The sequence below is a fragment of the Myxine glutinosa genome, chromosome 3, assembly GCF_964187855.1.
Source record: "Myxine glutinosa chromosome 3, kmMyxGlut1.1, whole genome shotgun sequence".
NCBI classification, from domain to species: Eukaryota; Metazoa; Chordata; class Myxini; order Myxiniformes; family Myxinidae; genus Myxine; species Myxine glutinosa.
The window spans coordinates 141198062-141214569 of record NC_136263.1 but is presented as its reverse complement, the minus strand read 5'-3'; the positions used below and the strand labels follow the sequence as shown (position 1 = coordinate 141214569).

Genomic DNA, 16508 nt, shown 5'->3' with positions numbered 1-16508 from the left:
TGTTATTTTCGCTCACTTGGAGCACAGTGAGTTATATTGTACGAAACTGATGGTATCATCATAGGAATGATATATTGGTTGTACAATTAATATTGTTATTGTACTGTTATTCTTGTGTGACCTTAATACAATACTTGTTTGTTGGTAACAATTGGTGTGGTTTCAACATTGATCTTTGACACACAGAATAACACATCTTTCTGCTGTGACTCCTCTCGGGGCTCGGAGGTACAACGTGACCGGGGTTTGGGGAGGAGCACGTAACACTAAGCAAACAGATCACTTTAAGGTTTAAACACACTGCAATGATCTCGTTATGGAGGGCTTTGTGTGGAATAACTTGTCGACGACATGGTTATTTGTGAATGAATGATTTAAAAATGGCAGGATAAGGCAATGCCTGAACATGAAGGAAATTGTAATGCCTCCGTCCCCGAAGGTGGCCGGAGGCATTATGTTTTCGGGTTGTCCATCCGTCCTTCCATACGTCTGTCCGTCTGTCCCTCCATAAGGGCTAAACCTCGTTTTTCTCAGCAACCACATGTCCGATTGAGACTAAACTTTCAGGTTAGGAGTGGCACCCATGCAGAATGTTTTTATGATAATTGTGTCATCATAGGTCACGTGGTATGGCAGCCATCTTGGATTAAACAAATAATGAAAAAAATATTTCTTGGAAACCGCTGAATGGACAAAATTTGAAACTTGGCACATTGTCAAGTACTCCCAATGAGGAACAAAACATGATAAGGATGACATCATAGGTGATGTGGTATACCAGCCAAAAATGATTTAATCAAATTCCTTATCCAAAAAATCTGAAATTGCATGCACATGCTCTATGATCCATTTTTATTGAAATATTAAATTTATGACATCATAGGTCACATGGTTTGGCAGCCATATTGGATTTAACCTAAAACCTGAAAAAATCGTCTTCTCCCAAACCACCAAATCGATTGACTCAAAACTTTACGTGTGTCATTGTTTGGCATGGCATTTAAAACATGATCAAGAAAACATCATTGGTCACATGGTGTGGCAGCCATATTGGATTGAAGGAAAATATTAAATAACTAGCCGAAACCCGTGGAACATCCACGGAATGGAGGATGTGGTGTATGGATAGAGTGTACCATTATGGATGGCATAGGGGATTTGCTTGTCCGAGTAAGAGTTAGGAAGAAAGATGAGAATGAAGAGTGCATATATGAACAACGATCGCCGACACCGGCACAAATGCATGCTCTGGATTGTCCACTCAGTGGACGGCTTGCTGTCGCCTTCGACTGTCCAATCAGATGAGACAGCTGGCTTAACGTCCTCTGATGCGACGTCACACCTGCGAGGTATTAGGAGGCGGGAACCGAATCCAAAACAGAAGCTAAAGTAAAGACCATCGGAGATCTCCTGCGGCAGCGTTTCTAACCGATGTGGTAAAGTACAGTACGTACAGTAAAGGACATTCTCATTGATCCGTTGATTAACTATAACTGACCTGCGCCGCCCTGCTGTAGCTTGACATGTTAGCAGGTACTCTGACCTTTTTCACAACTTCAAATGGCGTTTCATAAAATCCTGCTGTGACTCGACATGCGCCGCACCATAATCATTGGCTCATAAAACCCTACACTGCTACAGAGGATTATACTACCACCGGAAGCCGGCACTTGGTTGTCCACAGAGGGAGGGAAGAAACACACCATGTGGAATGAAAAACAAAATGCTTTAAAATATTCAAGAAAGAAACATTTTTTTTCATTTAATATTCCGTAAGTATTTATTGTACGACTAACGATTGTCAAAATAAGAACCTGCTTTGGGCAATCGCACACTATACCGTGGAGGCCGCTTTTACAGAATAAGAAGGAAATAATTAAATGAATGCTTTCCTATTTACATCGTTGAGTCAATACGTCAAAAAATCATTTTTTAAACCTGCAATCACTGGTTGTAGGGAATGCAGATTTGACGATCAGCTGATTTATGTGTGTGTGGGTGTGTATTTTAGACTTGGACAATATAAGAAGGAAAATTGCTTTGCAATACATGCCCATTTGCAAGTTTCAGATCAATATCAGTAAGCAGTAAGCACGGCCCATTATTTAATGACACCACTCGACTGTCCAATCAGCGGACGGCTCGCATCGCCTTCGCCCAGCAGACGCCAATACGAAGGCGTCGAAATATGGCGTCGTATCGGCCGTTAATCGGATGCTTTTGGGCCCCAAAGTCGACTAATTCAGATTTTTCGAGTCTGGCTGTACGTGATAAACAAAGAGCGCGGTTCGTAGATCGTAAATCCATTTGTGCCGTGGGCATCGGGTCACTGGGTGCGGCGTAAAAGGGATAACAAAGTGGAGTCCTTACGGTATTATTATATAGATTATATCTCTGAAACCGCTTACACTATCGATGCAAAATTTTATAAATATCAACTAACACCATTGTTGCATATTGTTTGAAAATGATAATGGCAACTAACACCAATAAACATCATTGGTCACGTGGTTTGGCAGCCATATTGGATAGAAAAACGAACCATATCTGATCAACACGAAACTTCACAAATGTGATCCCCTACCAATTCATCTTTAGAGTGTACATTTTTAAAGTTATATGTCATGTGGTGTGGCAGCCATATGAGCTTGAAAGCTGATATTTTAAAAAATCCTTTCTCTGAAACTGCTTCACCGATCGATGTAAAACCTATCATGGCTGGTGAAAATGTGATACTTGAAAACAGCTGAAGGGATTTAAATCAAACTTGTTTGTTTTTAGGACAGTCAACGAGGGCATCTACCCATTGTGGGACTATGCGCAGGCATATTGGCGACACAGTCGCATTGCTCTAGTTTATTAAGAAATATCCATCGAAAAATGCTAAGTCACTTCATCAGTCACTTAGTGTTTCACTAGCTCGTTATACTTTATACACATTCTACACATAGCATAAATTGATAGTTTGTGATGCCAGTTTGATTGTTCAATATCTCATATCACTTGTATCGCTCTCTAAAATGCACCAACTGACCTCTTTCTCTTTCTCACACTCGACCATCCACACTTCTACTTTTGCTGTTAAGTGCTGGCATTCCACTTGAAGTTTCTCCATCTCCATGCACTTTGATTCTAAAGCTGGATAACCAAAAAAACACAAAATTACTTATGAAGTGAAGTAGGAAATCAAAACCTGCAATCATTTAAAAACATTCATTTGACAAGTCCTGTACTGTACAACCACACCTTTCTCCAAGCTTTCCACCTTTGAGGCTTTGTCAAATACTTCGGCAATAACTTTTGGAACTTGACTTTTGAGCTGCATAATCTCAGAGACCATTCCTTTCAGTTCACTGTTGCTCACCAAAACGTGTGTTTCAGACTGCATGAAGATAAAAACATCACAGTAGTTTCATCAATCGTTTAAACAAAAGACATGCTCGAGCTACTCCACCAGACCTCGAACAGAAAGCAAAACAAAAAAGAAATTGAAAAAGGTGAAAATTATTTTCAGGAAGAGTTCACCATTTTCAGGATGGTGGAGGCGAGTTTTAATTCACCTACTGGTGTAAAATCCTCAAGCTTAACATGAAGAAATTGGTCTTGTGTGAAATTTTACATCTTAATCACATCAACCAGTGAGCCAGTTATCTCATACCCACCTATAATAAAAGGAATCACAATATCTATGACAAGTTGTATTCATTATATAGCTGAGATTTGTACTATACCTATTAGACCATGAGCTCGGATGATTTAGCGGTGCTCTACCCCAGTCGTCTTTGGAACACTCCCTGCTCCATTTAAAAACTGTCCTGTCCTTTTATAGCCATGTCCTGCCCTGGTGAGACATGCCGTCATTTGTGAGACATGATTATAATGGCATCGAATTTCGTTCAGTGTTACGTGCTCCTCCCCGACCCCCTGGTCACGGTGTACCTCCGAGCCCCGAGAGGAGTCACGGCAGAAAAATGTGTTATTCTGTGTGTCAAAGATCAATGGAGAAGCCACCCCAATTGTTACTCACAAACAAATATTGTATTGAGATCACACAAGAATAACGGTACAACAACAATAATATTCAAAAGTACAATCAATATGTCCTATGATGGTACCATCAGTTTTGCAATATATAACTCACTGTGCTCCAAGTGAGTGTAACAAGAACCTTCCCCAATGTCTCTTATTCCCGGCTCCAAGACGAAGTTGATTCGCTCCAGCGATCACTAGAACGATGTCCAAACGACCAGAATCCCATGCGGATGGCCAGGGCAGTCACACAGCCGAAGCTGTACAAAGGTGCCCTCAAGGCGACTGGGAAATCCAACGGCGACCGAGAGACCACACCCTCGGGTATGGACGAATTAGCCTTCCAAAATCCGCGGCACACACACACGCCCCAGATCAACGTCTGAATGCGGTGAGAATTGTCGAAAAGAAACGAAACCGCGAGCGAAGCACAAATCCTGCGCGAGTCAAAATGGCCGACGACCCGGTCTCGTGGCGCATGCCACGGCGATGATTCTCTCCTGAATCGATCGCAAAACCTGACATGCAGGTTGACCGGTCACAGTGATGACAACTCCGTCGTAGGAATTCCTCTCCCGGAAACCCGAAAGTTCGCTAGTGACTCTGGCTCGCCAACGTTCGCTTCAGAACCCGGAGCAACTCGGCTTTCTTGTCCGACTCATTCGCTCCGCCCTTTTTTCTCTCCTTCTTCTTCGTCTTCCGGTTCCCGATCCGGCTTCATTTTTAAAACATTCCTTTTACCTTTTGACAATAATAATTGCTATTTCCCTCAAACAACAATAATAATAATACATGGAACGAGAAATGTCTCAAGTGGATGAAAGCCACCACAACGGAAGTGACGAATCCATAACATCAGTTACCTTAAAGCAGGGGTGAAGAGCTTGGTCCACAATTACTCGAATACCGGAGAATAAGCGTCTATAGTGAGGTACAGATTTAGGCAGCTGATAAACAGCCATGTAAATCCATTGAATCGAAAAACACACACACACACATATATATCTTCTATATATATAAAAGAACGTTTTTGTTTGTTTGTTTGTCTGCACACACTAATCTCCTGAATGGTGAAAGATAGGAGGAAACCTCCAAAACAAAAACTGTCGGGACGGGCCCTGGGAAGGTTATAGGCTAGGTGGTGAGGCCGTTTGAGGCCGCTTCGGCCGGGCTGGGCCCATTTCGCAATTAAAAGCTGCGCTGAATTATAGTAGTAAATCTTCTACGGCCGCGTGTAAAAGCTGAATTATAGTAGTAAATTCATTCAAAAAGAACCAAAAATGTCGGGACGGGCCCCGGGAATGTTATAAGCTTGGTGGTGAGGCCGTTTGAGGCTGCTTCGGCCGGGCTGGGCCAATTTCGCAATTAAAAGCTGAGCTGAATTATCATAGTCAATCTTCTACGGCCGCGAGTAAAAGCTGAATTATAGTAGTAAATTCATTCAAAAAGAACCAAAAATGTCGGGACGGCCCCGGGAAAGTTATAGGCCTGGTGGCGAGGCCGGTCGAGGCCACCTCGGCCGGGCTGGGCCCATTTCGCAATTAAAAGCTGAGCTGTATTATCGCAGTCAATCTTCTACAGCCGCGAGTAAAAGCTGAATTATAGTAGTAAATTCATTCAAAAAGAACCAAAAATGTCGGGACGGGCCCCGGGAAGGTTATAGGCTAGGTGCCGAGGCCGGTCGAGGCCGCCTCGGCCAGGCTGGGCCCATTTCGCAATTAAAAGCTGAGCTGAATTATCGAAGTCAATCTTCTACGGCCGCGAGTAAAACCTGAATTATAGTCGTAGATTCATTCAAAAAGAGTTCAAAACTCTTTTTGTCTGGAGTTCAAAACTCTTTTTGAACTCTTATATATAAGTTCAAAACACACCTGGTCACAAGTGTGCCACACTGACCGGGTCCTCAGTCGAGGTCCTCAGCATCATCCCGTTTCGGCCCTTCAACCTCGATACGGTCAGCTAAGGTGGGCCAGCAGGGGCACATACACATCCACATGCAGCAACTACACCTGGATGCGTACATACCCCCACCCCCAGCCAGTGCGAACGCAGACTACAAAAACAACACCTCCACATCCAGAATCCACAGCACCAAACAAACATGGTGGAACACTCAAACACCCACCTTTATACCCTTCACCACTCACCAACATCTCTCTCACACACACACACACACACACACACACACACACACACACACACACACACACACACACACACACACACACACACACACACACACACACACACACACACACACACACACACACACACACACACACCATTGTACCAAGTCAGTAAGTCTTCGGGATGGCAGGATGACCTAGAGGTAACCACACTTGCTTCCAAACCTATATAGCCTGGGTTCGATTCCCAATCATTCAAGACCATACCCCGCTATCCCAGTGCTTTACAGGCAGGGTTACTCAAAGTGCGCCATCCCCTGGATGTAGGTGAAAACTGGAACGCCCCACCTCCCAGCATTCGTTGGTGGACATAAAATATCCCAAGGTGTCCTCCCTTAAAGAGTAGGCGAGCATATCGCCAGCACCCTGAACAAATTCCTGCCCAAACCAGCAGAGGGTATTCCATATCAGCCAATGATGCGATTCAAACGCAGAGGAAGAGGCCTCGACTAACGTAATCCTTTTACGTATGGTTTTGGTTTTATTAATTTTTTTTGGTTATTCTTTGGTTTTGCTTATTTTATTTTTTTGGATTAACGTACGGTTTTGATTTTAATCTGATATAACATGTTTTTTTTCCACAGGAACGACGACGATATATAGAAACCAATTAATTTTCGACCTTTTGTGATTTTAACATTAACCTCGTACGTCACTACGTGGCATTAGAAATGCTGCCATTCCGAAAATCCTTTCTTTTCCTGAAATTCCATCCCTCTTCGTCTTAAAGCTGTCTTCATCCCCTGTAATCATTGTCATACTTCTTTCAGTTTCCCAAGAACAAGCAATAAAGCTTTTCAATTACCTGAGCATTGGCCATGGTTCATACGCGACAAGTTGACAGCGGAGAATGAAACGTCTTGTGGATCCTTCGGTTATCTCGTTAAAACACAACGATACTTTGGAATTTAACCTGATTTTAAAATTAAAGTGCCGGAAAAACAATTTTTTAACGTATAATTTAATACTCGGTGTATGTACTTCTACAACCCTGTGGTAAACGTCTCACGAGACGTGAAATTGCGCTTGCCGCTTGATGACGTAACTTACGCCGATTGGTTGGTTCTCGTCCTGGTGACGTGGCGGCTTCCGATTCGTCGGCGCGGTTCCTCAACGAGGCCTAAGCGGTGGATTGGAACAGCAGAAGTGTTACGGAGCACAGACTATACTTACTGTAGGGTCAAATTGGTCATTGTTTGGAGATATTTTGTACGTACACGGCCTGAGTGAGTATCTTTCGCTTGCTTTGAGTTTGAAAGCTGTGAGTGTGAGACATGCATATCAAAGGAATGAAAACAAGGAATTGTGGATGGGAGTGTCTTTGTCTGCAGTAATCGTAGTTATTAATGCAGTGATCGTAGTTAATGATAGTTGCATGATAATTAATCCTGACTTGTACCGGACAATACAGCTGTTGTGCGGTTACTAACGCGTATTGTGAAGCTTAAATGATAACGCACCATCACGTTTTTCATACATGATATATACCATTATTAACCCTGGCAATCTCACGTACTCATGCACTAAAAACGGCGGTAAATTGCAATGCATCAGTTCAACCTGTTACTATCGTCCATGTCAAGGTAATGCCCTTGTGTCGACATATGGTGTATGTTCTGCTCGTCCCATTCCGTCGCCACAAACGGGATATGTACGATAAAAGGCGGAATGTTTCGTCTCTGTGCTCATCCATCTCTCTACTGAGCATAGTCCGCTTCCTGTACACGTGACCTCCTGAGGAGAGGGAGAAAGTTCTGACCAGCGTTCCCTCTGCTTCAGTTGTGAGCTCAAGCTTCTTCTCCTTCACCTTGGGCTACCTTCCAACTGCTTGTAACGTGGCCAATATCGTCATCCAAAGGAAGAGATATAACAGATTCACTCATTTATAAAACACTAGCTGAATGCACCCGGCGTTGCCTGGGTTCTTTTTGAATGAATTTAATCTTCTGTACATAGGTCTGACGCGAGCCCAGCATCAGTTAGTGCTCAACGATTCCTTGTTCTTTCTTCTGTCGGGCCCCGCGAGAGAGAATTTTGAAAGCATGTGTTGCAATCAGTCAGATATTCCTATTAAGTGCATAAGTTGTACTTCAAGAGAATTATGAAAGAAGAAGAAGATTTACTGCGAAATGGGCCCAGCCCGGCTGAGGTGGCCTTGACCTGCCTCGCCACCTAGTCTATAACCTCCCCGGGGCTCATCCCGACATTTTTTGTTTCGGAGGTTTCCTCCTATCTTTCACCGTTCAGCACATTAGCGCATGCAGACAAACAAACAAACAAGAAGACGTCATGCGGAGCACGATACTTGCAAAATCCGCCCCCCACCCCCAAGAAAAAAAAAATTCCATTGATACAGCAAATTGTCCATTTCATCAAGATTAAAATTGACAATCTTGATCAAAGCTCGAGTCAACAGGAAGAAAAGTGATGATTTTTCAGATGAAAAATGATGATTTTGTAAGGTTGACCTTGAGTTGACCTTTTGACCTCAAAAATAGTTTGTTTCCCTATTTAGTGACTCAATGTGCAAATGCTGTTCAATTTTCAAGTCAATCGAATGAAAATTGAGGATTTCAAAAACTTGGCCTATGTTGACCTCAAAAATAGTTGGTAGTTGAATTCAGTGACCATATATATAAATCCTCTTAGAATTTCAAATCGATCAAATGAAAATTGGTGATTTTAGAAATTCAGCCTATGTTGACCTTTTGGCCTATGTTCACCGAAAATATAATTTGTGGTTGAATTCAGTGACCAGATATGCAAGTCATCTTCAAATTTCAAGTCAATTGGATGAAAATTGAGGATTTTAGAAATTTGGCCTATGTTGACCTTTTGGCCTATGTTGACCTCAAAAATACTTGGTTGAATTCAGTGACCAGATATGCAAGTTCTCTTCAAATTTCAAGTCAATCGGATGAAAATTGAGGATTTTAAAAATTTGGCAAAGTTGGTGACCTTTGGCCTATGTTGACCTTTTGACTCCAAAAACAATAGGCTTCTCAATTGGGACGACCTATACAACTTGGTGAAGTTTTGTGACGATTGGTTTAGAAATGTGACCTGTAGGCCGGTGACAAACAGACAGACAAACAAACAGACAGACAGACAGCCACAAACGCAACCGAGCAATATACTTGAAAAATCTTCTCAGTTGTAAATCCATAATTGTATCTTTCATCAGTTACTTTTTCTGGAATCTCTGATCATCAGTTTTGATTCTTTCTCGCTCATTTTCCTCCTCATCTATCAACAATAGTTAAACATCCTGAATCCCAGACATGAGGAATACAACAACAACAACAACAACAACAACAACAACAACAGGCATTTTAAGGCCATTTTCCATGCTAGAGCGGGGGTTAGCCTTGCGGTCCCCATGACAATCTTCTCCATTTCGCCATATTTTCTGCATCTCCCCTTGTTAACCCCCTTGCCCGCATTTCTTCTTCCACCACCTTTAGCCAAGTCTTTCTCGGTCTTCCCCGTCCTCTACTGCCTTCTACATTCATTTCCATCACTCTTCTCAACCAGTCACTTTCATCCTTCCTCAACATATGACCAAACCATCTCAACCTGTTTCTCTTCACAGCATCCATCACAGGCTCTATTCCCATCATTTTTCGCAATTCATCATTTGTCTTCCTCTCTCTCAACGATACTCCGCACATCCACCGAACCATTCGCATTTCCACCCTTTCCAGCCTTCGTTGCTGCTCTACGTTCATTACCCATGTCTCGCTCCCATAAATCATAACACTTCTCACACATGCAGCATACACCTTTCCCTTCAGCTTCAACGACACTCTCCTCATCATCAGCACGCCACTCAGTTCCCGAAACTAGACATGAGGAATCTCCAGACGAATTGTGCATGTATTTGGCACTCTCTGGCACCCTACTCGCATTGTCAGGTTTTCTTCTGCTGAGAAAGTTCAAAGAAAACAATTTGATTCCCTGGATATAGCATTTGAATTGAAGCATCCCGAGTCTATTAGGACGTGCACATTGCATATCACTGTGGCGGCTGTGATTACCTCCACCACCAAAGTGGTGGTCGGTTTGTCTTTTTGTGTGATTATGTTAGCTCTTTCACGAGCCTCGATCTTGTATACAAAGAAAAAAGAAAAAAAAGGTGGATGGAGATTATGCTTTCACCCATGTCTGTCTGTCTGTCCGTTTGTCTGCCTGTTTGTCCGTTTGTGAACAAAATAACTCAAAAAGTTGTGGACGGATTCGGACAAAATTTGACAGAGATGTAGCGTATGTGACGAGAACGAAATGTTTAGATTTTGGTGAAGATCCGGATCCAGCTAGTAGAATTTTTTAAGTGATTCTTTACCATCGAGTGATATTGCCAACCAAGCTGAGGCATGCTCTCTACTGAGTGCCGTTCTGGTATGTCTATTTATTTATTTAATACCACTCTCTCAGTAGGGAGGTTCATTGGAGCCAAGAGGCAAGAATTCCAATTTTGGACTATGCACACTTGTCTCTAAGCTGTTTTATTTAGCCTGGATTTCAATTTAGACCACGCTCTAAACTGTCATCCTGATGTTTCATGTGCAGGGTGATTCACCAATATGTGTGTGCCGACCCTCGGATGGACGTTAAACTTGGCATCCCGTCTTCTGGCATGAGATGGTGGACGATAAATGTACCATGATTCCCTTTGCAAAGAGTAGGCGAGTTATCGCCGGCACTTTGGCCAATTCCCCAAAAAATAATTCCTGCGTTTTTTCTTTTCTTCTAAAAACAATTTTAACCTGGTGTTCCCCATGTCTCAAGAGAATGAAGTGCAAAAGGGGTAAACCGCCAAGGGGGTCATTATACCCCTTAGCTGCACATGCGGATTGGTAGATTACTATCAAATTTGTCTAAAAATAAATAAAATTGAGATCTCTGCTTATAATCTGTCTGGTGATATGCCTTTATGAGGTGTGAGAAGGAACAATTTGCCAATCACCCATCATGATCATTTTGGGCATCCATTGTGTATTTATCACCCCAAAATTATATTTATTGAGTCATCTACTCTCATTGTAGGACATGCAGGAGATCCTGGCAAGTGAAGTGGCATTGTGTACCAGTGAAGACCATGTGAGTACTCGTCTGTTTTTCAGATGCCTTCAAAGAGAGGCGATTTATTGGGTATTTTGAATTCCTTTGCTATTTTGAACTGCATGAGGGCCCGATGTACCTTTTTGTTGTCTGCAAAACTATTTCCAAGTTGCACACATTTTCCCATGCAGGTCTGTAAGGCTGAAAATTTGCTTGCAAGGGATATCGACAAAAAATGGAAATGTGGCAGTCCTTGTGGCAAACAAGCTTCTGTAATATTGCAGGTATGACTAGATATTAAAATATATATATTGATGACCTGATGTGGAATATTCAATCTGCCATGGGGGACTAATGGTCCCCACTTGACCATCCATGTATCATACTAAAATACGCTATTTGGTGTCTGTCTGTCTGACCATTTTTGACTGCGATACGTTAGGTCGTTACTTATCCAAACTTGACAGGGAGACTAAAAGTCACATGATGGAAATTGTCGCGATTTAACTTCCAACCTCCCCCCCCAGGCCCCCGTCCTCCCCATCACAAGGGGGTTTCCCTGCCAAAGGAGTTGCGTGTGAAGGTGTATATCTGTGTTAGGATAGCTTTATCGTGGCGTTTTTCCAAAGCCGCTTTTAATAACAAAAGTAACTCGAACAGCACTCAGTAGAGAGCATACAGTCTCGTGAAATAGTAAGTACACCCCATGTAAAGTTTTGACTTTTTCAACATATTTCAACATACAGCTATTTGATCTTCATTTCAACAATATTGATAGATAAAGGTGATATAATATAACAAATATCATGAAACATTTACATTTTGTAGTCCATTGTATAATTTAAATAAACATAATTGCAAATTTCGCATGTGGAAAAAGTAAGTACACCCCTACATTTATCACGACTTCAAATACCTAAAATTAGAATCGGGTCCACCAGCTCAGGTGCAAATGATTAGAACATCGTTAGAGAGGATCTTGGAGGAACCTGTCTTATTTAAATGTCAGACATTTTGTTTGGTTTGCTCTTTGTTGTTGAAGTGTGCGGTGTCACCATGCCGAGATCAGAAGAGCTCTCTGAGGCCTTCAGAAAGAAGGTTATAGATGCCTACGAGTCTGGGAAGGGATTTAAAAAGATCTCCAAACAATTTGAAATCAATCATTCGACTGTCCGGAAGATCATCTACAAGTGGAGAAGATTCCAAACAACTGCCAACTTGTTCAGGCCAGGCCGCCCCAGCAAGTTCAGCCCGAGAGCAGACCGCAAGATGCTGAAAGAAGTCTCAAAGAACCCCATAATGTCATCACGGGACCTACAGGTAGCTCTGGCCACTGTTTATGTCAAAGTGCACGAGTCTACCATTAGAAAGAGGCCGCACAAATTTGATCTACAAGGGAGGTGTGCCAGGAGGAAACCTTTGCTGTCCAGAAAGAACATCAGGGCAAGACTAAGGTTTGCCAATGAACACTGAGGCAAAGACCAGCACTTCTGGAACAATGTACTCTGGACAGATGAGTCAAAGTTAGAGCTATTTGGCCATAGTACCAGAAGACATGTTTGGCGAAAACTAAACTTGGCATTTGACCACAATAACCTGATACCAACTGTAAAGCATGGTGGTGGAAATATTATGGTTTGGGGCAGCTTTGCTGCATCAGGGCCTGGGCAGCTCACCATCATAGAATCCACTATGAATTCTTCATTGTACCAGAGGGTGCTTGAGGATAATCTGAGGCCATCTGTCGGAAAGTTGAAGCTCACCCGACCTTGCAACAGCACTCAGTGGACCTTGCAACATGACAATGACCCTAAACATACCAGTAAATCCACCAAGGAATAGCTGAAAAGAAAGAAATGGAGGGTTCTGGAATGGCCAAGTCAAAGCCCGGATCTAAATCCCATCGAGATGTTGTGGGGGGATTTGAAACAAGCTGTGCATGCAAGAAACCCCTCAAACATCACACAGCTGAAAGAATTCTGCATGGAAGAGTGGGCAAAAATTTCTCCCAGTCAATGTCAGAGACTGGTAGACAGTTATAAGAAATGCCTACTTGAGGTTGTTTCTGCCAAAGGGGGCAATACCACCTATTAGAGCCAAGGGTGTACTTACTTTTTCCACATGCGAAATTTGCAATTATGTTTATTTAAATTATACAATGGACTACAAAATGTAAATGTTTCATGATATTTGTTATATTATATCACCTTTATCTATCAATATTGTTGAAATGAAGATCAAATAGCTGTATGTTGAAATATGTTGAAAAATTCAAAACTTTACATGGGGTGTACTTGCTTTTTCACGTGACTTTACATCCGCCTGGTTGGCGATATCCCTCAATGGTGAAGAATCACTAAAAATTCTACTAGCTGGATCCGGATCTGGATCTTCACCAAAATTGAATCTATTCTTCCTTGTCACACACATAACCTGTCCAACAAGTTCCATCCATAACTTTTTGAGATATCCTGCCTTGTATCGTTTTTGGACCTATCTCCCAATGGTGAAAATTACTTGGTAAATTAAATAATTATGATATCCTAATCAATATTCAGATCTTCACCAAAATCGAAATGAATCATCCTTGCCAGACACCCAACCGGTCCACCAAGTTTTGTCCAAATCCGTCCACAACCTTTTCAGATATTTTGTTCACAAACGGGCAGACAGACAGACAGGGGTGAAAACATAACGTCCATCCACCTTTGGTGGCGGAGGTAATAACAATTATAATAATAAAAGCATAATATTAATGTTATTAGAAAACGATATTAATACTAACTAGCCGAAACCCGTGGAACATCCACGGAAGGGAGGATGTGGTGTATGGATAGAGTGTACCATTATGGATGGCATAGGGGATTTGCTTGTCCGAGTAAGAGTTAGGAAGAAAGATGAGAATGAAGAGTGCGTATACGTAGAAATTATGGTAAACCCACCTGATGAGGTTAGCGTACACCGCGATCGACGACACCGGCACAAATGCATGTTCAGGATTGTCCACTCAGTGGACGGCTTGCTGTCGCCTTCGACTGTCCAATCAGCGGACGGCTTGGTTCGCCTTCACCCAGCAGACGCCAATAAGATGGCGTCGTATCGGCAGTTAATCGGATGCTTTTGGCCCCAACGTCGGCTAATTCAGATTTTTCGAGTATGGCTGTACGTGATAAACAAAGAGCGCGGTTCGTAGATCGTAAATCCATTAGTGCCGTGGGCATCGGGTCACTGGGTGCGGCCTAAAAGGGATAACAAAGTCGAGTCCTTACGCTATTATTATATAGACTAGCCGAAACCCGTGGAACATCCACGGAAGGGAGGATGTGGTGTCTGGATAGAGTGTACCATTATGGATGACATAGGGGATTTGCTTGTCCGAGTAAGAGTTAGGAAGAAATATGAGAATGAAGAGTGCGTATATGAACAACGTATTTATTGCAATCTACTTAAATGACAACGCTACGATATACTTTTGAAAAATGAATGGATTCATAATAGGAATCGGCATAGCACTACTCTGGGATTGTCCACTCAGTGGACGGCTTGCTGTCACCTTCGACTGTACAATCAGCGGACGGCTTGCTTCGCCTTCGCCCAGCAGACGCCAATACGATGGCGTCGTAAGATGGCATCGTATCGGCAGTTAATCGGATGCTTTTGGGCCCCACGTCGGCTAATTCAGATTTTTCCAGTATGCCTGTACGTGATAAACAAAGAGCGCGGTTCGTAGATCGTAAATCCATTAGTGCCGTGGGCATCGGGTCACTGGGTGCGGCGTAAAAGGGATAACAAAGTCGAGTCCTTACGCTATTATTATTTAGATAATATCCTCCTTCCCCAAGGGGCGTTTCCTCTGTGAACAAGCACCGTGTTGACATGTATACCAAACTTGACAGGATTAAGGGTCACACGACGGAAGTTGTAGTGATTTCATTTGCCTTGGCTGCAATCTTGGGGTTTTGAAACCTTGTTGAATCTTTGGGGTTGAAACATGTCGTTTTTAAAACTTGTGGTTTTTTTGCTTTGGGTGAAATCCACGTTAGTAATTATGCATTGATTTTATCGTGGCATTTTTCCAAGGTTGCTTCTAATAAGAAAAGTAATACCAACAATAATGATAGTATAATATTAATGTTATAACAAAACGATATTGATGATGATAATATCCCCCTCCCCAAGGGGTTTCTCTGTGTTAAGTTGTATAAATATCTTATCGTGGTGTTTTGCGGTGCACTTCTTCCGAAAATAAAATATTATAAACCACAAACACGCATGATTACTTTTTTTAAACAGTCGGTACTGCTGTTTAACACCAAAGTGAAAGGGTGGAAACCTGACGTTCTTGAGGCATCATATGCTTATTGCATCACCCCACAGACTAACTAGCTCACCAAATTTACAGTAACTATAGGTTAAGGCTATCTCTATAACATATCCAAAAGAGGTGTGTAATTGGTGTCCCACATTGCATTTCGGCCTAAGGAAATATTCCTATACTCGGGGAGGGGGAGAAGGGATGGTTGAGGTGTTTACCCATTTATGTCATGAACACAAATATAATCTGATCAATGGGTAATTGTTAATATAATATGATAAATTGGTTAACTGGTATAATTTTAATGGGAAAAAGTTAATATTTCAACAAGTTTAGGAGATGCTACCAGTTCTAGTACCCCTTTTCATACTACCTGGTCTTATATCATTCTCCTACAAGTTCTACTATAGGTTCTGCTCCAGGTTCTCATGTGTTGCAATTGAGGCATCTTGGATCATTTTGCAAGACTGGCATTGAAAATCCAGGCCAAACATCGTTGATATTTTATAGGTTTGTGACGTATCTGCATATCTGTATAAGTGTATATAATTTCCGGTCCCTCGAGCGACGGGGCTTGCTTCGATCTCTCCACGGCATCAAAGTTTGAGTGTTTTCCCGTTCGTTTCTTTGTCAAATTTCCGCTGGGTATTTTGTTGTGTATGTGTTATTGTGTGTTTCTATTTGGTTTTGGTTTTGTAGTTGTTGCAAATTTGTGTGTAATTAGTCGTTACTTTGTTCGCACCTCGTGCGGCCTGGTGTCTCGTGCGGCCTCCTCGTCTCGACTTGTGCCCTGCCCCCTATATCTCGTTTTTCTTTCACCTCTGCTCCTGCTTTCTCAAATCCACGTTCTCACTTAGAGACTTTTCCCAGATTGTTTTTCATGGTTTTGTTTAAATATTATTTAAATATGTTTAAAC

General features: G+C 42.2%; 1 protein-coding gene and 1 long non-coding RNA gene across 9 annotated transcripts in view; one reads left to right on the top strand and one right to left on the bottom strand.

The window, feature by feature from the left end:
• Positions 1-837: 837 nt before the first annotated feature.
• LOC137412648 (uncharacterized) lies at positions 838-7181 on the bottom strand. Its single transcript, XR_013622751.1, has 4 exons — positions 7021-7181; positions 3247-3382; positions 3035-3138; positions 838-1342 (listed from the first exon to the last, which is right to left on the bottom strand). It is a non-coding gene; the product is annotated as an uncharacterized LOC137412648 (long non-coding RNA).
• A 130-nt stretch (positions 7182-7311) lies between these two features.
• The window catches only part of XRCC1 (X-ray repair cross complementing 1), a 114874-nt gene continuing 105677 nt past the window's right edge, over positions 7312-16508 (top strand). For all 8 annotated transcript variants that reach the window (XM_078774657.1, XM_078774653.1, XM_078774656.1 and 5 more), the window contains exons 1-3: positions 7312-7441; positions 11262-11315; positions 11468-11560. In XM_078774657.1, coding sequence (XP_078630783.1) covers positions 11265-11315; positions 11468-11560 — 144 coding nt within the window. In that variant the 5' untranslated portion in view covers positions 7312-7441; positions 11262-11264. The remainder of the gene's footprint in view (positions 7442-11261; positions 11316-11467; positions 11561-16508) is intronic.